This window comes from Lissotriton vulgaris, chromosome 10 (assembly GCF_964263255.1).
Source record: "Lissotriton vulgaris chromosome 10, aLisVul1.2, whole genome shotgun sequence".
In the NCBI taxonomy this organism is placed as follows: domain Eukaryota; kingdom Metazoa; phylum Chordata; class Amphibia; order Caudata; family Salamandridae; genus Lissotriton; species Lissotriton vulgaris.
In genome coordinates this window covers 412,041,870-412,063,128 of record NC_141698.1, presented here as the reverse complement: position 1 = coordinate 412,063,128, position 21,259 = coordinate 412,041,870, and the positions used below count along the sequence as shown (strand labels likewise).

At 49.9% G+C, this 21,259-nt stretch overlaps 1 protein-coding gene across 3 annotated transcripts in view; it reads left to right on the top strand.

Annotated features, from left to right (window-relative positions):
• Positions 1 to 21,259, top strand: part of LOC147685313 (calcium-regulated heat stable protein 1-like) — a 231,090-nt gene that overhangs the window by 162,329 nt on the left and 47,502 nt on the right. For all 3 annotated transcript variants that reach the window (XM_086941232.1, XM_086941234.1, XM_086941233.1), the window contains exon 3: positions 1,274 to 1,396. In XM_086941232.1, the coding sequence (XP_086797358.1) occupies positions 1,274 to 1,396 (123 nt within the window). The remainder of the gene's footprint in view (positions 1 to 1,273; positions 1,397 to 21,259) is intronic.

The following is a 21,259-nucleotide window of genomic DNA, read 5'->3' as shown; positions in this document are numbered from 1 at the left end:
TAAACCCACAGCTAAGTCCATTGAACTCAAAGGGCTACAGCCTCCGCCCCCCTCCTCCCCGCCCCCCCCCCCCCCCCCCCCCCCCTGGCTGAAACAGCTTGGACACACACAAAGGCACACCAGAGTACTATCACAGGTCTTTAAAAGACCTTTACTTGTTGACGAGGCTTTGATGTTTTTCACACCTCGGTGTGAATTAGGCGGCCTCCGCCTTGAGCACCCTCGATCAGCCCGACGCCAGGAACTGCACTCTGGCAGAATCTGCGACCCCCTTCCCAGGACTCCACGACCCCCCTGGGGGTCGCGCCCCACAGATTGAAGACCTCTGCTCTACACCAATTAGTATTTGACACAGTTGTCGGCTCATTCATGCCACTGTGGTATGCTATTGATTAATACCGCATGGCAGGAATATATATGTCAAGACCTGTAGCTTACCTGTTTTGTTTTCCACAGTATTAGGGCTAACAAACCTTAAAAAGCTTCATATCGGGTCCACGACCGAACCTGTAGGGCTCCTGGAAGTCTCTACTGCCGCCCTCTGTCACAGCCTCCCAGTACTGTCCAGTTGCACAAAACCAAAGCTGAGAAACACTCTCCAGAGAAGGACTCGACCACTCACAAGCATGTTCACAGGAGGTGTGTGAATGAACTGCTTGACATCAACCTGAAGCTTAAGTACAGAGCTGCAAAGCACACACTCCTTCTCACTCTCCTATAATGGAGTCTACTGCCAGACACTGCTTGCCTATCCCTGCATATCCCAGAACACCTCACACCAACAAAGACGCTTCAGAGCCGTCTTCTGCAAGCATTACATCTAATGCAACCCCACATACTCTGTGCTCATAAATTCCATACACATCCTATGACCACAGAGCTGGACGTCATATCGTTCTGCCCATGCAGCCTCTGAAAAATAACCTTCTTTCAACCGGTGACCCACCTTCTACACATCACATCAAAGCTAAAGGTCAAGTACAGCTGTGTGCAGCCAGATGCTTGAATTGTGTGTAGGCTCTTAACAGATGTCACCCAGTTCCGTGATACGCCTGTTTATTTAAGACCTACATTAGTGCTACATCCAAATCATTAACTTCGACTCCACATAAATTATCAGTGCTGTTGTATAGTGTCTTCATTACTTATCCAGCTCATGCAATTGTAGCGGTTTATTTGTTGCACTGGATTGTGCCAGTATGTGTTTCAATTTGTCTAGGAATGCATTTGCATAACATTATTTATGAAATCTTTCATTGCATTTTCATTACAGGTCGACGCGAGCTTCAGAAGGCCCAGAGTACAAAGGTGTCTGCAAATGTTTCTGTCGTTCCAAAGGTCATGGCTTTATCACTCCTGCAGATGGTGGACCTGATATATTCCTTCACATTTCAGAGTAAGCGTTTGATAGTCCCTGGTTGAACTGTGCTAAAATAGGGCATTTGGGATTTGTTGTAGTTTTATTTCATAGCTGCAACAGCGATCTACAAACAGGAAAGCGCACAAACTTTCTTCTGAAAGACATGGACATTATTTGGGAGTAGTCCAGGGTCGCAGCTCTGACCTTTAAAATGCTTCCTGCTACTCCTGGCACTTCCTTTGCGACCCTTAGCCTCAGAGGAACCAAAACATTTGGCTCCTCTGAGGCCAGGGGTCGCAAAGGAAGTGCCAGGAGTAGCAGGGAGCAAGTTGAAGGTCGGAGTCGACCCCCTGACTACTCCCGAATGACTTCAATGCTGACAAATGGAATTCAAGGCTCCCATCTTCAATGGGTTTGGGAACAGTCAGTCATGTTGACATTTTTGGACTTTTTGGTTTGATGATCGAGATGTGCATTTGTGTGTGGCTTAAACAAATTTGCTTCTTAATGACTGAACCTTAATAGACTAATGAAGTACCCACTTTAATTCAGATGCAGTGAGCTACAGAGTTACCTGCATTATGGTGCATCTTAACTCATTTGTATTGTTTTTGTACATTCATTCTCCCAAAATGGAATCTGGGTGTCTACTAGGCAAAAGATTTGTAATCAGCAAGTGGACTGCTATGTCTGCTTGTGGAAGGAGTCATTTTCTGAAGACAGCAAGAATAATCTGCTGCGATTGGCCTCTTCTCTAAAGCAGTTAACTTGTGGAATGTTTAATTTTATTTGTTATCCAGAGAATTTCCTCCATTATTCAGAATCCTGGAGTATGGTGTGGGCATGCACTGTGTTAACTTAAATGGACTTGGAGTTTGTGAAAGGGTGTATTATGACGACCTACCATATTCACCTGCAAAGGATGGTGGTTTCCTCCAAGTTCTTTTCTCCTGCTGCAAACATGGCAGCATGCATGTGTTTAAGCTGGAATCCTATGTACCACCAGCAGTACCCGAAAAGAAGTGCACTTCCACCAGCAGAAACCCTTTTGCAGTATAAATCTTTTCTGAATTCTATGTCAGGACCGGAGGCTTCAGATTATGCTATATCTTCCTTCGCTTTATTAACATAAAGACTCCACAGCAGCTTAGGAAAAGATATAATAAGAACAAAAATGCTTTAAACATAAAGCATTGACGTAATGTTCAACAAAAATAAACAACAACTCCCAAGAGTCTCTTTGCGTAACAATAGTCCATAGTCCTTTTACGCTGTCCATCATCACTATATAACCGGACTTCTCATCATCTTCCTCCTCTTTCTTCGCTGCTCCCGCAGCCAGATAAGTGCTTTTCTATTTGTTTCCTTTTCATTGTGATTGATTGTCTTGTGTACGATCTTTGGGGGACTCCTTGCATGGTTTATTTCCTTACAGAGTCCCCAGTTGCGGGAACGTTCTTCGTTCCTACGCGACTTTATTCCCACTTGTGTGCGGTGTGTACATAGACCGCAAGGGGGCGGCCTGTCGTCTCGCCGACCCTCCGGCGCGCCTCCGCAGTGCGAGGAGCCACGCCGTAGGGTCTGCTTGCGCAGGGGCCGATCCTCGCGTACCCCTCTGACACCTGGTGATCCGGGTCTGTACTTTTGCCCACTTTTTGACGCCCTCTGGGGCCTGTATGGCGGTTCTGACCGCGTGAATCGCCTTCGGGCGAGATCTGTGCACCTCTTTCCCCGTGTGTGGCCTAGCGCGCTTGAGGGGTACGTAGACCCGGTCCCGGCGAGGAGGGTCTGCGCGCTTGGGGGTTGGTGCAGCCCACCTGCCACGTCAGCTGGCCCAAAACGTGATCGCAGCCGCTTGGCCTGCCCACATTCGAGAACTTTCTCGGTTGCCGCCCTCTTGGGTGCCCCGCATTTGCCCTTGGTTCCGAGATGGAAGGGGAATACGATGAGGAAGCCTGCCCCTATCTGCAGGATGATGAGTTCTATCAGGCGGTAGACAACTTCATCTATCGTTGCGTGACGGAGGTGGTAGGGCCCATGGAGGACCGCCTTTCCGCCCGCATCGTGGAGGAGTGCGCGAAGCTGGCAGCGGCGCAGGTGCCTCCGTTCCCCGAACTCCCGGGGACGTCCGGTGGGTTGCCACCCGCTCCGAAGAGACCTCGTGGGGAGGGACCTTCATCAGAGGCCCAAGGCGTGGACAGGGGCGCTTTCGAGCGGCTTCGTGACGCCTTCCTGGCCAAGGCGACGGCGGTGCCCCCTGCACCCTTGGTGGACCCTGGCACTTCGGGCGACGTGTCTACGGCGCCCGCCTCCCCGATCTACGACTCTCCGGACACAGATGACGACGGGGAGTCGACCCGTTCTTGGCTTCCGACACCTTCAGCGAAGGAGATGCCCCGAGACGAGTCGGGCATGCTGGACCCGGACGAGATCGTCCACCCCCGATCCGCGGCCTGGGCCCCGGGGGAGACGGTGGCGAAGTTTGTCGCGGGCAGGCTGCGCAAGCCCCTAGAAAAGGAGGCGAGGGGTTGCCTGCGTGGGGAATGCCCTTGGCCTACTCTGGAAGGGAAAGTGGCCATGACACCAGAGTTGGACCCCAAGATGGCCACCTTCCTGGCGAAATTCATGAAGGACCCCAGGAAGGGGATCGACCGGTCCTGGCGGGCTTGCCAGGACAAGTTGTTGGATGCGGTCGGGCCCGCCACGAAGATCCTCGATATGGCGGAGGAGGCTCGAGTGAATGGCACCGCCATTACACCGGAGGTGCTCTCCAACTGGGCCCAGAGGGTGATCGTATTTTTGGGCAACGCCAACTGTGCCCTGTCCACGGAGAGGCGGCGTTCGCTCCTTATCAAGCTGGATCCGAAGCTGGGGGACCTGGCCTCGTCGGAGGCAGGTGCCGTGGCTCAGGGTGGCCTCTTCGGTGAGCCTTTCATCCGCGAGCTGGGAAAGTTCGTGAATACGTTCACGTCGCTGGACAAGGCTCAGTCCAGCATCAAGAAGGTCTTCCACCAGCGTTTTTCTGGAGGGGCCGGTCGCGGCAGGGGCCGCGCGATCGGCCGTGGTCAGCAGACCAACAACCGAGGACAAGGCTCCAGAAGAGGTCAGTACCAGACCTCAGCCAACTACACCAACTTCTACCCCACGAGGGGACAGCGCTATGGTGGCAGAGGGTTCAAGAAGAACTCCGGACAAGGAAATGCCCCCGGTAAGTGTACCTTGCTTGGATCAAGTTCCGATTGGGGGGCGGCTGGCAAGCTTTTACGCGGAGTGAGAATTGCTCACTGCCGACGCTTGGGTTTTGCAAACTGTAAGAGGTTTCCATATCGAGTTTTACGACCAGCCAACTCAGGCGAGGCCCCCGCGCCCGATGGTTTTTTCAGAATCCGACGCACGATTGATAGACGAAGAGGTCTCAGACTTGCTGCGCAAGGGAGCCATCCGTCTGTCAACGCGCCACCCACATGGGTTCCTCAGCAACGTCTTCCTAGTGGACAAGACGGATGGGGGCAAGAGGCCGGTGATCAATCTCAAAGAGTTCAATGGGGGGTTGGTCTACCGTCACTTCAAGATGGAGGGGATCCACCTCCTTGGAGACGTGCTCCTCCCTCGGGATTGGATGGTACGACTGGATCTCAAGGATGCCTACTTGGTCGTTCCCATCCACCCCCCTCATCGTCGTTTCCTACAATTCCTGTGGGACGACAAGGTGTTCGAATTCACCGCCCTGCCGTTCGGTCTTTCTTCGGCCCCGTGGTGCTTCACGAAAGTCCTCCACCCGGTGGTGGAGTTTCTCAGAAGTCAGGGGGTCCGGATGCTTGTATACTTAGACGACATCCTCCTCATGGGGCAGTGCCCGGAGGTGTTGGCGGGCCAGCTGCGTCAAGCTGTCGGCCTGCTTCAGAGACTAGGGTTCGTCATCAACGGCTCCAAGTCGGTTTTGGTTCCCACTCAGCAGATCACCTTTTTGGGTTTCGTGGTGGACTCGGTACAGGCGGTCTTGAGCCTGCCGGGTCGGAAGGTCGCGAAGATTCGACACCTGCTCCGGCAGACGATCGCAAGGGAGCGTACGTCGCTGCGTCATATCGCCAAGGTGGTGGGCCTTCTCTCGTCCTCCATCCAGGCGATTTTCCCGGGCCCGCTGCACTACAGGGCTCTGCAGCGCTTGAAGGCGCAGCATCTGCGCCGTGGGATGTGTTACGACCAGTGGGTTCCCCTCACGGACGAAGTGAAGGAGGAAATGTCATGGTGGCTGTCTCACATGGAGGCATGGAATGGGCGAGCGATCTTCGGTTCGGCTCCGGACCTGATCATAGAGTCCGACGCCAGCAGGTCGGGCTGGGGCGCCCGGTGCGGGGATTTTTCCACCGGCGGCGCCTGGTCGTCAGAAGAACAACAATTGCATATCAATTGTTTGGAGCTCCTTGCGGGCTCCTTCGCAGTTCGCTGTTGGACCAAAGACTCGGTCAAGGCTTGTGTCCTGTTACGGATGGACAATATTTCGGCGGTTCGGTATGTGAACCACCTAGGAGGTCCTCGTTCCCGCGCCTTGGCGGATTTAGCGAAGGATTTCTGGGATTATTGCCTGTCTCGTCACATTGCGGTGACGGCGGAGTATCTGCCAGGCCAGTGCAATCAGGTAGCGGATTGGCACTCTCGACATCTCAGGGACGCCAGCCAGTGGAAACTGGATCCGGAAGTCTTCCGGTGGCTACACTCCCTTTGGGGTCCCTTCTCGGTGGACCTCTTTGCGTCCCGTCTCGACCACCAGCTGCCGTGGTTTTACAGCTGGAGGCCGGACCCTCTAGCGGAGGCCACGGACGCGTTCTTGCAGGATTGGAGTCGGGAACAGCCGTTCGCGTTTCCCCCGTTCTCCATGATCATGCGAACGGCGGCTCAAATACGCCGCCAGGGTGCGGAGCTGGTGTTGGTTACACCGCTGTGGAGGTCTCAAGTATGGTTTCCGGTTCTTCTGGAACTTTCTTGGGATTTTCCAATCCTACTCCCCCTATTTCCTCTGCTCCTGACGAACCCGGATCAGGAACCTCACCCTCTCGTCGTGCAGAACACTCTCCGCCTCGTGGCGTGGAGGCTCTCAGGAGACGCTGGGCGCTCCCGGGCCTTTCGGGGTCGGCTGAGCACTTGCTCTCCAAAGCATGGGCCGATAGTACGACGAAGCGTTACAGATCCGCTTGGCTTAAGTGGATGCGTTGGTGTTTACGAAGGGATCTGGATCCCGTGGTCGCAGGCCTTGTTCCCGTGCTGAATTTCCTGGCGCATTTGGCCGACAAGGGTCTAGCGTATAGGACGATCAATGCTATCCGGTCGGCGATTTCTGCGGGCCATGATAACATCGATGGCCACATAGGTAGGGGAACATCCTTTTGTGTGTCGGCTTCTGCGGGCGGTTCGCCTCGCACTGCCGCCAGAACCCAGGTACTCCGTCCTTTGGGGCGTCAATTTGGTTCTGAATTTGTTCCTGTCGTGGCCAGCCAATTCTTATCTGTCTCTTAAGGAGCTGTCGGTGAAGTTAGCCATGTTGTTATGTCTGGTTTCTTGTAGGCGCGTCTCGGACGTGCGCGCGCTGGATGTCTTTGCACGCATTTTTTCCCCGGATGGGGTTACTTTCACCGTGGGCCGGCGTACTAAGACGTCGTCGCGTTCCATTTCTTATCCAGCCTTTACTGACACTCCTAAGTTGTGTGTCGTGCAATGCCTCAAAGCATATGAGGACCTGACCTTGGATCTGCGCCCTCCGGGCGAGCGTCAGTTGTTGATTGCCCTGCGGAAGCCACACAAAGCTGTCTCCTCCCCTACTATTGCTCGGTGGGTGCGATGGGTCATGCAAGAGCAGGCATCAATACCTCTCTCTTTGGAGCACACTCCGCCAAGGGGGCCATGGCCTCTAAGGCATTCTCGGTGGGTGCTCGTCTGGAGGACTTAATGCGCGCGGCGGATTGGTCCTCTGATTCCACCTTCAAGAGGTTTTATTTTAAGCCGGTGGTGGATTTGGCTCAGTTGGTGGTAAGTAAGCTTTAAACTAGCATAATCTGAAGCCTCCGGTCCTGACATAGAATCGAAATTTGCCTAGCTTACGTAACTGTAAGTTTCAATTCTATTAAGGACACGGAGGCGAGGATTATCCCACCCGGGCCACAGTGGTGTCTCTACCCACCCGTATGGCAGTAAGTAAAGCGTTTTCCTTTACATTGTCAGTACTGTGTTGTTCACTGAATGCTCCTCGCCTTGTTGTCGCATTCCTGGGCCACCTCGCTGACGCTGTTCCTTTTTTGACAGGCAACGACGGTGCTAAGCAGGACCAATGAGGCTCAAGCGTGATCTGCGCGAAGAAAGAGGAGGAAGATGATGAGAAGTCCGGTTATATAGTGATGATGGACAGCGTAAAAGGACTATGGACTATTGTTACGCAAAGAGACTCTTGGGAGTTGTTGTTTATTTTTGTTGAACATTACGTCAATGCTTTATGTTTAAAGCATTTTTGTTCTTATTATATCTTTTCCTAAGCTGCTGTGGAGTCTTTATGTTAATAAAGCGAAGGAAGATATAGCATAATCCTCGCCTCCGTGTCCTTAATAGAATTGAAACTTACCGTTACGTAAGCTAGGCAAATTTCGATTCACATGCAGTGCATTATTCTGCCAACTAGTAGTTGGGTGTGAAACTCTTCTCTTGTATAGTAGTCTTTTTTTTTTTTTTATGCCGCCTGTCCCCAATATTTAGTGTCCATTCCAACCTCTCTTCCACAGAAGCCTGCACACTTGGTTGCAATCTTCATTCTTTTTCAACGCCGTTGGGTCTTGGAAGCATTGCTGATGGATCTACCCTTGCCGAAAGGAGGGAATTATCCTGAAAGTTTGTTGAAGTAAACACTGACGTTTCAGAGGATAACTGTTGGTATTGTGATCTGATTTAGAGAATCTGGTTGGATTATTCCCGGACGCACAACAAATTAAGAGTTGTAGGAGACTTCACATCGAAGGAAGATAGGAGACTGCACTGACAGAGGGTCTCTTGTTCAGGGTTATATGGAAAACATACCTTTTCGGTCCTGTCTAGAATGTCATTACAAGTTAGGCCAGAAGGATAACCATACTGTGTGTAACCTTTATTACCAAGAGGTCACTTGGCTGGCAACTGTGAGGCCTGCACAGAATTCAAATCAGAGACCTTAAGAACAAGGGGAAAAAAAGCAAGTACACTACGCTATGCAGGGGTGGAAGGGAACACTAAAAGACCTTGGGCTATTGAGCAAGGTGGACAACCTCACGAGTGAGAGGACTCCGACATCGACTAACGTCTAACGAGACACTGAAAACTTAAGGATAAACAGCCACAGGTAACGTTGAAGAAAGAGTGTGGGCGAGCCTCAAACAACAGACTCTAGAAACCAAAAGCTGCTTCAGTGCCAAAGGTCTTGCTGACCAAAGCCAAGCAGACACTGAAAGAGCCCCTCTGGTCCCACATCAAGGACACCGCAGGCGGACGTACCAGCAAAAAGACGCTGGCGTCTCAGACGAACGACATCAAGGTGAAGGCGAAGAAAGGGTTAAGTGAAATGCCGATACCAGAGGCCTCAATGTCGAAAAAGTGATGGACACTCACACTCGACACTGAAAAGATCAAAGGGAAGAATAGGGGTCTCAAAGCGGAATTGGAAACAGTCCTCCAATAAATGAAAGATTTAAATTCTTCTCTCAGAGTTCAGAATTCTGTCAAAAGCTTTGACGGAGCACACACAAGAGGGCAAGGATTTGGAAGAACTGTAGCCTCCCATGACCCTCGAGCGACAGCAAGAGGAGGATCAGGAGTTCTCCAATGAGGAAGAGGAACCATAGTCTTGGGCCTCTTTCAAGACAAGGATTTGTCATACCTCTAAACCCAATGGCAGGACCTCGCAAACAATTCCCCGGAGGAAGGAATAGACACATCTGTTGAGGCCTTCGCCCCAGGGTAATATTACCATGTACAACCAACTAATAAAGAGGATTGCAGACAAGTATTGTGTACAATAGGAGGGGGAGAAGTCTCAACCTATTTTATTAGAGACAATGCTACCTTCACCAGAGAAAGAGTCAATAATTGCCCATTCTGCCAGACATACTGAACCAGAGTAGAGAGACATTCAAGGAACCTGCAACTGGCAGGTCTGTGAAACCCAGAGCTGAAAAGTACAAGCATACCTCAAAGGACCCACTATACATTAGAGGTAATGTCACCGGACTCCATCATTGCAGCCTCGAAGAGGGCAAAGGTGCCAACTACTTCCAGACCGACTCCAGATAAGAGTAAAAGAATGGACATGGTGGGTAGGACGTTTGTAAGACGAGCAGCGACACAGTCGTGCATAGCTAACTAGGGGAGAGGGCAGAGCTGATGAAACATCTACTTAATCAGTATCAAAAGAGAGTGGCATCCCTCAGAAGAAGGGAAGACTATCAGAAACACCTGTTTGAAATCTTCGCTAGCTGCTGCAGTCAAATTATGGCAGGGGCAATCCAAAGCAGGCATACCTGGCTGCCGGTGTTCGGCTTCAAAATTAGGTTCCTGCAAATATCATTAAAACAACTTTCAACTGGGAACACCTTTTTGGGAGCTCAGTGGATGATGCCTTGCAGCAGCTGAAGAAGGATAGCTATACTGCAAAATTGATAGGAGCTCTATAGTAAAGGGAACAGCAAAGGCGAGGATGTACACCTACTAGAAGACTGGTGGGACCAGGTGGCTTTCAAAGTGCTACCAAACACCAGAGCTTTCAAAGTGCAAGCCAAGTGTAGATCCGAACCCAGATGTGGTAGTACCAAGAACCACAGATGCAACCATTTCGTAGACAGGGGAGAGGCATATCACAGCCACTGAGCGAGGCTGCACCATTGAGCAAGTGACTTAGAAAACCAACACCCCCAATCACACTCAACACCTGTGGTTGGGGCTGGGTGGATAGGAGCCTGCTTCCAGGAGTGGAGGAAGGTCACTTCAGAAAAGTGGTTACTTCAAATGATTCAACATGGTTGTTGCATAGAATTAGTCAAACACTCACCAGGACCTAAGAAAAACATCCACACAAGAGAAGAAAAAACTTGGCTATGACAAGAAGTGAAAGATTTGTTGGAGAAAAGGGCAATTGAGAGGGTGCCCAGGAGGAGATCAGCCATATTTTCTGATCCTAAAGCAAGACTGATAACTATGGCCTATTCTAAACTTCGTTTCTTAAATAAGTTCTTAAAGGCACAGTAGTTCAAAAAGACAATGCTGCAAAATGTCATTCAGCAGGGAGACTATAGGGCTACTATAGGCCTAAAAAATGCCTATCTGCACATCCCAGTAAATCGCAAGCAAATCTTGTGCTTTGTTATAGATAGAACTCATTATCAATTGAATGTGCTACAATAACTCGTAGAGTGTTTACAAAATGCTTAGGAGCAGTGTCAGCAAACCTGAGAAGGCAAGGGATACATGTATACCCTTACCTAGATAACTGGTTGGTAAAAGCAAACTCGTTACACAAGTGCCGAAGCAACAAAAACCGTGATGATGCTCCACAACTGAGATTTTCCATAAGCAAGCCAACTGCGGCAGAACAAGAGAAACACTTTCTGGGAGCAAGATTCAGCAAAGCAGAAGCGACAGCAAACCCTTACGAGAACAGAATGCTTTTGATAGAACAAGGAGCTCGCCAGTACCAGAAGGGTCAGTTTTTGACTGAGTACTGTAGGGAGGATGGCTTCTTGCATACCTTTAATACCATATGCACGGTTGCACATGAGACCAATTCAGGAATGGGTCCAGAGCCAATGGTTGCACGCAGCTGGGTGTTGGGAAGATTAAGTGATTGCCGCACAAAGTGTACAGGAGGAGATGGTGTGGTGGAGCAGGATAAATATAACGCCTGGAAGACCCTTCATATTGCCCACTCTAAAAGTGGCCATTACTACAGACAGCTCGCATATGGGATTGGGAGCTCATATGGGGAAGCTCAAGATCAGAGAGATCTCTTGAACTGAAGCAGTAGACACATAAACATACTGGAGCTGAAAACAGTTTTCCTAGCCATAAATGCCTTTCAGAAGCAGCTGTGGGGAAAATCAATACTAACCAAATAGACAACACAACAACTATGTCCTACCTCAACAAGGAGGCACGAAATCCTTTGCCCTTTCAAGGCTATCACAAAAGGTCTAGAAAGGGGCCATCCAAAGACAAACATAACGACAATACAACTAATAGGGAAAGACAATGTAGAAGTGGTCAAGCTGAGCAGACAAGCATCTACCTCACAATAGTGGGAACTGAATCACAGTAATCAAAAAGGTGTTCAGACAACGGGGACCACTAGAAATAGAAGTTTTTGCACTACCAGAAAATGCAAAATGCTAATCCTTGGTGTCCAAACATCCACACCAACACTCCCTGGGGAATGCACTGTCTGTCTGTTGACTGATTACGGAATTGTGGTCACGCTTTTTTCCCAATTCCACTGTTACCATTAGTGATTAACAAGCGCAGACAGTTGTAGATGACTTTAATACTCCTCGACCCACAGTGGTCGAGACAGACTTGGTTCACAGACCTAATAGAGATGGCACACAACAAGATGCTGAGACAATCAGCATTACAGGATCTGCTCTTCATCCAGGAAGGGAGGATTCTCAACCCAGAACCGAGCGCACAGGCTAGCAGTATAGCTCCTGAGGACCTAGATTAGACTACCTGAAAAAACAATGGCAGTCCTCAAAGAAGCAAGAAGACCGACAACTAGGAAATGCTACATAGCTAAGTGGGAGAGATACTCGAGGTGAGACCAGAAATTTGGCCTCTTGCAGAACAGGAGACACTACAGTTATACGATACTTCACACACCTGCTAGACAACAAACTAATTTATGCATCTTTAAAAGTGCATGTCAGCAAAAGTGGCCTACACAAGAGGTAAGATAGGAAGAAACTTATTCACTACACCTGTGATCAAGAGATTTCAGGTAGGATCTAAAAGAATAGCCCACCAAGAAGTACCCCAACACGTAACCTAAATGAAGTGAAAAACAATATACAAAAGGGAGTGCTTTAGAAGTCCAATGTTTTTACTGAAAGTTCACTTAATCACCTAATTACCAAAATATAGTGTTGACCCACCTGATGAAGAAACCCTTTGAGCCCTTCCACAAGGCCACTTTATCATTAGTCACACCTAGAACAGCCATTTTAATCACAATTACTTTTCTCCGTAGAGTAAGCGAGTTGTGAGTATGAACCATCCAGGAAACATACATGCAAATACACAAGGACAGGATAGTCATGAGAACAATCCACATTTCCCACCATATGTCATATCCCAGTTTGACATAAACCAGACAATCCACACACCTAGCTTCTTCGAAGAGCCAAAAACTCTGGCAGAAAGAGCACTACATACACTAGACGCATGAAGAGCAATAATGTATTCTATGGGGAGAATAAAGCCAATCAGGAAAGGAAATCATCTTTTTGTATCATTCTCAGACAATAACAAAGGGAATTCAGTCCCTAAGAACACAATTGCGAGGTGGATTCATCAAACAATCCAGATGTGTCTCAGGACAGCTGACATACAACTATAAATTAAACCAAGAGCCTATTCGACACGTAAGAAAAGAGCTACAGTAGTCTTCCTGACAAATGTTCCGGTAAATGGCATATGCATGACGGCTACTTGGTCATCAGTGCATACGTTCACAAAACACTACTGTATTGACGTACAGATGAATAGGGAGGCGCAAGTGAGACAGAGTACTAAAACATTTGTTTACAAGCTTGAACACCTCTTCAAACCAGCCTCCACAATGATGAAAAACGCTACAAAATCATTGCAGATTAGACTGGATTATTCCACAAGGGATAAAATTGTCAGTTCGAGGCATGTGGGCTGCTGAATTCATATCTGTGCATAGATCCCCGCCTAGTGTTGGGTCCGGATGATTGCACCTTGTTGTCCTGGAGGAGTCTTCGAAGTATCACGAGATAGGTGGCTCCTCCCTTGGACTACAGTGCGCGTGGGCATCCTCTCCATCTTCAGATTGTTTTTTTCCGCCATTGGGTTCGGATGTTTTTCTTACACTCGAAGTTCGGAATCGAAACCAAACCTTTTTAAAGGCCAAAAGGCCTTCGGAATCGACGGTATTGTTTCTGCTCGGTGCCTATTACCTCGGATAAACTTCCTCCTTCTCTCCGGTCGTCGACGCGGCACGTTGGGCTTTTCGACGTCACGTGGGCCTATCGTCTATGGAACAGAGTCCATTTAAATTCTGCCCACAATGCCATTCCAAGTACCCGCATACCGACAGACATCCAGTATGCAACAAGTGCTTGTCACCGGACCATAAAGAAGAAGATTGCCTGGCTTGTGCCCAATTCCGTTCCAAAAAGACGATCCAGTATAGACGGGCCGCTAGGCAAGAGATGCAGAGACCAGCACCAGACCCGGAAGCGACGATGACCAAGAGCTAGTCGACGTAGAAGACTCTGATCTAGAAATCGTGGCCGTCGAGGACGATTCGGAAGACTAACAGATCCCGCAAAGGCGAACCGTGAGTACACTGCCCCTGAAACCCACTCTACCGAGAACAAAGGCTCCGGTCGAGGCATCGCCAACAGGCCTTAGCCAAGATCAAGATACTGATTCAATAGCCCCGCATTCAAGCTCGGCTACGAATACCAAGAAAAAGCCTCTTGACACTCCAGGCCCAAGTCACGTTCTCAAAAAACCAAAGGTTGTCGATTCGAATGCTGTCGGACCTAAGGTCATCGTACCGAAAGTCGCAGACCCAAAGGCCGCCGAGCCGAGGCTCGACTTACCTCGTAAGCCTTTACAACCAAAGGTCGTCGACCCAAAAATGGGTGTCGACATTAACGTCGCACCGAAAAAGCCAGTCAAACCGAAAGTCGACGAACCGAAAGCAGTCCAACCAAAGTAGGTTGCGCCAAAGCCGATCGACCCGAGCACAACTACTCTGAAGAACCCAGTTGAAGCGAATAAACCAATCGATTCGACAAAGGACAAACAACCAAAGAAGGTCATACCTCCGAAAAAAACGGTCCGACCTACAAGTCCGGTCGATCCGAAACCAAGCTTCGACCCGAAGAAGGCTGAAAAGACACCTAAGCCTATCAAACCGACAAAACCTGTCGATCCAAAACCAACGTCGAACCAAAAATGACCAAACCCAAGGATTCGACTCCAAAACCAAGGACAGTGGAAGAAGAACTCTTTCACCCTGATCCTATAGATCCTATAGAAGAGGAACAATCAAAACTGTACAAAGACCCTGAGACTGGCAAGGTAACAGTTTACCGCAAAAATAAGAGACCAGTGGACAGTGAACCTTCTTCACCAATTCCTCTAAAGAAAAAATAGACTCTGCCACTTCTCCACTTAGACCAATCGAACCTGTCTCTCCTACTATGTCTACCATGCCTTCTGCCCCTTACTCTCCTACACAGTCAGAATATAATGTAGATTATGCAGAAGAGGATCCTGAGCAAGATTACAACTATCCACAGGACCCAGAGACACAGGATAACACATGGGACAATCAACAAGACCCATATGATACAAATCCCATCCTTGACACCTCCTCCTACCCAGTTAAACCATCACCCACAGATGATCACAGTAGCATTTAACCTACTAGTGGACAGGGCCGCACTATACCACAATGTTGATATGTATAGTGACCCAATAGAGGAGGATTTCCTTTTTGACACATTTGCCTCTTCTGAGAGAACAGTTAAAACACTCCCTATGTTAAAGGGTGTACTAAAACACGCTACTGATATCTTTAAGGATACAGCTAGAGCACATTTTATCAACCCTAGGATTGAGAAAAAATATAGGCCTGCCCCTACAGACCCGACATATATTAGAGGTCAACAACCACTTGATTCACTAGTTGTAGCTAATGCATGAAAAAGGGCTAACTCCCAAACAACTGGAGAAGCACCACCTCCCGATTAAAGAATAAAAAATCCTTGAAGCCTCAGGAAAAAAAGTGGCTGCACAGGCAGCCAAATCATGGAGAATAGCTAACACGCAGGCTCTACTAGCTCGCTATGATAGGGCACACTACGATAGACTAGAGAGCATACTGCAACATCTACCTGAGCCATTCAAAGAAAAAGCTGATGCTCTTATTCAGGAGCGGAAGCTCATCACAAATGCTTCCATTAAATGTGCATTAGACACAGCAGATACCGCAGCAAGATCCGTTACGACTAGTGTCGTGCTAAGACGACACGCATGGCTACGCATCTCAGGCTTTAAAAGCGAGGTGCAATCTACTATTCTAAACCAGCCGGTCAATCCAGACTTCCTCTTGGGACCAGCAGTAGATAATATTCTGGATAAAATGAAAAAAGACACAGACTGCAAAATCAATGGGTTCCAACAGCATAAAAGCTCCTTTCGGCGCTCATCATACAGAGGAGCTGCACAAGGCAACACGTCACAAGGTGCCTCGGCATATATAGCCAATACCCAGTCCACCTTCAATAAAGGTCCCAATCGAGGTGGATACAGAGGAAATAGCAATAAGGGGAGAGGACGTGGAGGCAATAACAGAGCCCCCACTGCCACAAAACAGTGACTTTAATACACTACCTCCAGACCACATAACACCGGTCGGAGGAAGATTACAACAGTTTACCAGTCTGGAACAACATTACCACAGACAGGTGGGTAAGACAAAGTTCGAGGCATGTGGGCTGCTAAATTCATATCTTAGCATTAGATCGCCGCCTAGTGTTGGGTCCGGATGATCGCACATTGTTGTCCTGGAAGAGTCTTCGAAGTATCCTGAGATAGGTGGCTCCTCCCCTGGACTACAGTGCGCATGGGCATCGGCTCCATCCCCAGATTGTTTTTTTCCGCCATTGGGTTCGGATGCGGTCTCGACGTCTCTCTGTCGGAACCGAGAAAACATAACTCTAAACGGCCAAAAGGCCTTGTATTCTTTACGTCGGTATTGTTTGCGTGCGGTCTCGAGTTCTTCCGTCTCTCGGAGCCGGAATCAGCGGAGTATTTGCACTCTTCGGACATCGAGGCCTTCTCATCGCGACTCGACAGCGACCTTCCAGCATGGAGCGGAGTCCGTTTAAACTCTGTCCGCTCTGTGGGTCCAAATACCCACATATAGACGTACACCCGGTCTGTAACAAATGCCTTTCACCAGACCATAACGAAAACAACTGCATGGCCTGTGCGAGTTTCAGGTCAAAGAAGACACTCACGATTCGGCACGCGGTGCGCCTTGTGGCCAAACAAGCGGCCCCGGATCCAGAAAACATCTTCGACGACCGAGAAGAGGAGGACCAGAGCCATCATCTTCAAATCTCCCCGCCCGAGACGGAGGTCGAGGCAGATCCGGAAGACGACGACGGAGTCGTGGATCAAGGCCTTGAATACGTCGACGAGGTAGGGGACGTCGAAGAGGTTTATGGGGCCGCGGAAGATAGCTCAGGGGACGAGCTATGCCCCGAAGTTTACGGACATAAAGAGCGGGTCACGGGATCGCCTGTCGGCCTTACCCAAGACCCCGTAGCGCAAGCCACGGCCCCGCCTTCAGGCCCGGCCACGGACATACTTGCTGCGCATAGGGTATCGAAACCGAAACTGAAACCTACGGTATCGACTACACCTAAAATGGCCGAGCCAAAACCGAAACCGAAACTTAAGGACTCGAGCGTCCCTAAGATGGCGGCCGTACCAGCGAAGACGACTAAGCCCGCTGCTTCATCGACTCCGTCGACCTCCGGTCCACAGAAGTCGAAGAAATCTGTCGATTCCACAGTGTCGAAATCGGCGCCAGAGGAGGGATCCTCTAAGAAGGGTGGCACGCACAGGTCAAGCGCGGCGACGCCGGCTAAGCCCGCCAAAGCCAGCGACACGGCTCCAGCTCCGACTGGGACTTCGGTTGTCGGACGCGTGGTGGAAGCAGTGCCGTCCAAGTCACACGGATCGAAGGCTGGCGCATCTGCGCATCGGTCCAAGGACTCTGGGTCGGCGGACGCGGCATCATCGTCCAAAACTCAGAAGGGCCAACACGACGTCGGATCCGAAGGCAAGGCCTCCTCGTCGGTGCCAAAGGCCACTGTCAGTGACGCGTCCCCCATCGCTTCTTCAATACAAAGAATAAGGGAGATGGCCTCTGCTTCATCGGCGCCGGCGCCATCGCCGCAGAAGGCGATAGACATTCCGGTCAAGCCTGCGAGTAAACTCCTCTTCCTCCTGCCGCCAAAAGAGGCGCCGAAGGCCTTTTCAACAAAATCGACGCCAAAGAAGTCGGATTCTTCAACGGCAGGGGCACTTTCAGGTCGAGGACTCAACTCCGAAGAGGATTCTGAGTGCTTTATCGATGCAGACACTGGGAAATTGACCCTTTACAAGAGGAGGATCACTTCACAGCCGGTGGACTATGTCATACCCCTAAAGAAGAAAAAGTTTCCCCAAGACGCCTCAGGCCTCATGGAACCTATCCAGCCTCCTCCAAGAAGGAGCCCAACTCCGTCTCCCGACCACTCTGAAAGTGAGGGTTATGATGAAGATGGCCAATACACTTTCCCAGTCAATGAACCAGATCCACAGCCGGATTCATATGATGACATTGGGGACCAAGACACCCAAAATATGGGGCAGGACCCACAGCCTTTCAGTACACGTGCATCCCCAACAGAGGATTCTGCAGGTTTCCATGCACTAATTGAGAGGGCAGCTGCTAATCATGATGTGGACATGCATGCTGACCCAGTTGAAGAAGACTTTCTATTCGACACTTTTTCAGTTTCAGACAGAACTGTAAAGACACTGCCTATGCTCAAAGGAGTCCTCAAGCATGCTGCGGACATCTTTAAAGAGCCTACCAGGGCGAGGGTGGTCAATCCACGTATTGAAAAGAAATACAGACCAGCACCTGCAGATCCTGCATACATTCGGGGACAGTTGCCGCTTGACTCCCTGGTGGTCGCAAATGCCCGAAAAAGGGCCAACTCCCAAACAACGGGTGAAGCTCCTCCCCCGGATAAGGAGTCCAAAGTGCTAGAGGCAGGAGGCAAACGTGTAGCTGCGCAGGCTGCCAATTTCTGGCGTATTGCAAATACACAGGCACTATTGGCACATTATAATAGGTCGCATTACGACACCCTAGAGCAAATTGTACAACACCTGCCTCCGCAGTTTCAAGAGGGCACCAAAATGATTATACAGGAAGGGCAACTGATCTCCAACGCGGCCATAAAGTGTGCACTTGATGCCGCGGACACAGCCGCTAGGACCATTAACACTAGCGTCATGCTGAGACGACAGGCATGGCTCCGCATTTCGGGGTTTAAACCTGACATTCAAACAACCATACTTAATCAACCAGTCAATCCTGATAGACTGTTTGGTCCAGATGTTGACACCACCCTAGAAAAAATTAAAAAAGACACCGAAACTGCTAAGTCTATGGGGGCCCTACAATCACAACAGTTTCGTGGCAATAATTTTCGTCGCTCAGGTGCACGTGGGGTCACCAGAGGACAGATGGGTCAGCAATCACAATTCTCTAGAGGTGGAGCACAATCCTCGTACCCCAAACAGAACAAAGGGGGCTACAGGGGAAACAGCACCAGAGGACGCGCCAGAGGAAACAACAACTCACGCTCCTCTACCCCAAGCAAACAGTGACTCTCGGTCACTGCCCCCCGACCACTTAACACCTGTCGGGGGGAGACTACAGCAGTTCCTGCCCGTCTGGATCAACATCACCACAGACAGGTGGGTGCGACAACTTATCCAGTACGGTTATTGTCTAGAGTTAAAATCCACTCCACCCAACATTCCACCAAGGCAAAGACCTATGTCCGCAGAGCACTTGCACTTATTGCAGCAGGAAGTGGTGGTGATGCTGCAAAAAGGAGCAATCGAGCTCGTGCCACTGGGGGAGGAAGGCACGGGGGTATATTCCCTGTACTTCCTTATTCCAAAGAAGGATGGATCTCTCAGACCAATTCTGGATCTCCGTCCCCTCAATCTGAATATACTGTCAGAACATTTCCATATGCTTACACTGCAACAGATTCTTCCCTTGTTAAACCAAGGAGACTTCTTAGCAACCTTAGACCTCAAGGATGCTTATTTCCACATTCCACTACACCCGTCCCACAGAAAATACCTCAGGTTCACTATCCAAGGCAAGCATTATCAGTTCAAGGTCCTACCCTTCGGAGTCACCACAGCCCCAAGGGTGTTTACCAAGTGTCTGGCGACAGTAGCAGCGCACCTCAGAAGGCAGAACATCCATGTTTACCCCTACCTGGACGACTGGCTCGTTCAAGCCAAGTCGGAACAACAGTGCGCCGCGGACATGTCAACTACCATTCACCTCCTGCACGACCTGGGTTTCTCGTTGAATTACCCAAAGTCGCATCTTCAGCCGGCACATGTCCGGCAGTTTCTGGGTGCGACGATCAACACCCTGACGGCCAAAGCTCAACCAAACCAAGTCAGGATAGACAGCATGCAGTCTCTAATCCAGAAGTTCAGACCAAAACACTCGCTTCCAGCGAGAGTGTTCATGCAGTTGATAGGCATGATGGCCTCCTGCATCTTCATAGTCCCTCACGCACGGCTGCATATGCGCCCGCTCCAGGAGTGCTTAGCAAATCAGTGGACACAGGCTCAGGGACAATTAACAGACCTAGTGTTGGTTACCAGTCGGGCATACGACTCTCTGCATTGGTGGACTCCACACAACCTTTGCAAGGGCCGACTGTTCCAGGAGCCAGTGCCACAGGTTATCCTGACAACGGACGCATCTCTCCAGGGATGGGGAGCTCATCTGCTCCCTTACACGGTGCAGGGACTATGGTCGACGCAGCAACAGAAGATGCACATCAACTATCTAGAACTGATGGCGATCTTCATGGCGCTCAAGTCCTTCATTGTACATCTGTGCAACAAAGTCGTGTTAGTCCGGACGGACAACATGACCGCGATGTACTACATCCAAAAGCAGGGGGGCACCCACTCACCGCAGCTGTCTCATCTGGCTCAGAGCATGTGGAAGTGGGCCATTCAGAGGAACATCTTCCTCATGGCAGAACACCTCCCAAGGAAGGACAATCAAATGGCGGATCTGCTCAGCAGATACAGCCATCAAATGCACGAGTGGGAGATACATCCATCAGTACTCCAGCCGTACTTCCAAAAGTGGGGTCGTCCAGAGATAGACCTGTTCGCCACAAGGGAGAACGCAAAATGCCAAAGCTTCGCCGCCAGGTTCCCACACCCGCAATCACAGGGCAATGCGATATGGATGAACTGGTCAGGCAAATTTGCGTACGCTTTTCCCCCGACACCTCTGATACCACTGGTGGCGAGGAAAATAAGGCAACACTCGATGACACTCATCCTAGTTGCTCCAACGTGGGCGCGCCAGGCCTGGTACACCACGTTCCTCGAATTCTCTGTGGTACCGCATCAAAGACTGCGCCTCACGCCCAGGCTTTTGACGCAGAACCATGGAGAAATTCAGCATCCAGATCCGCAACAGCTCAACCTAGCGATCTGGCTCCTGAAGGCTTAGAGTTTGGATACCTCAACCTACCTCCTGAATGCATGAACATCATCAAGGAGGCGAGGAAACCAACAACCAGAGCATGCTATGCCGCAAAATGGAAGCGTTTTGTCATTTACTGTGCAGCCAATGACATAAACCCGCTAGATGCATCTATCCCTAACATCATTTGCTATCTGTTACATCTTTACAAGTGCAATCTAGCGTTCACTTCTATTCGGATACATCTATCCGCCATCGCAGCTTACCTTCAAAACAGGCAGCATCTCTCTGTCTTCAGGGTGCCTGCCATTAAA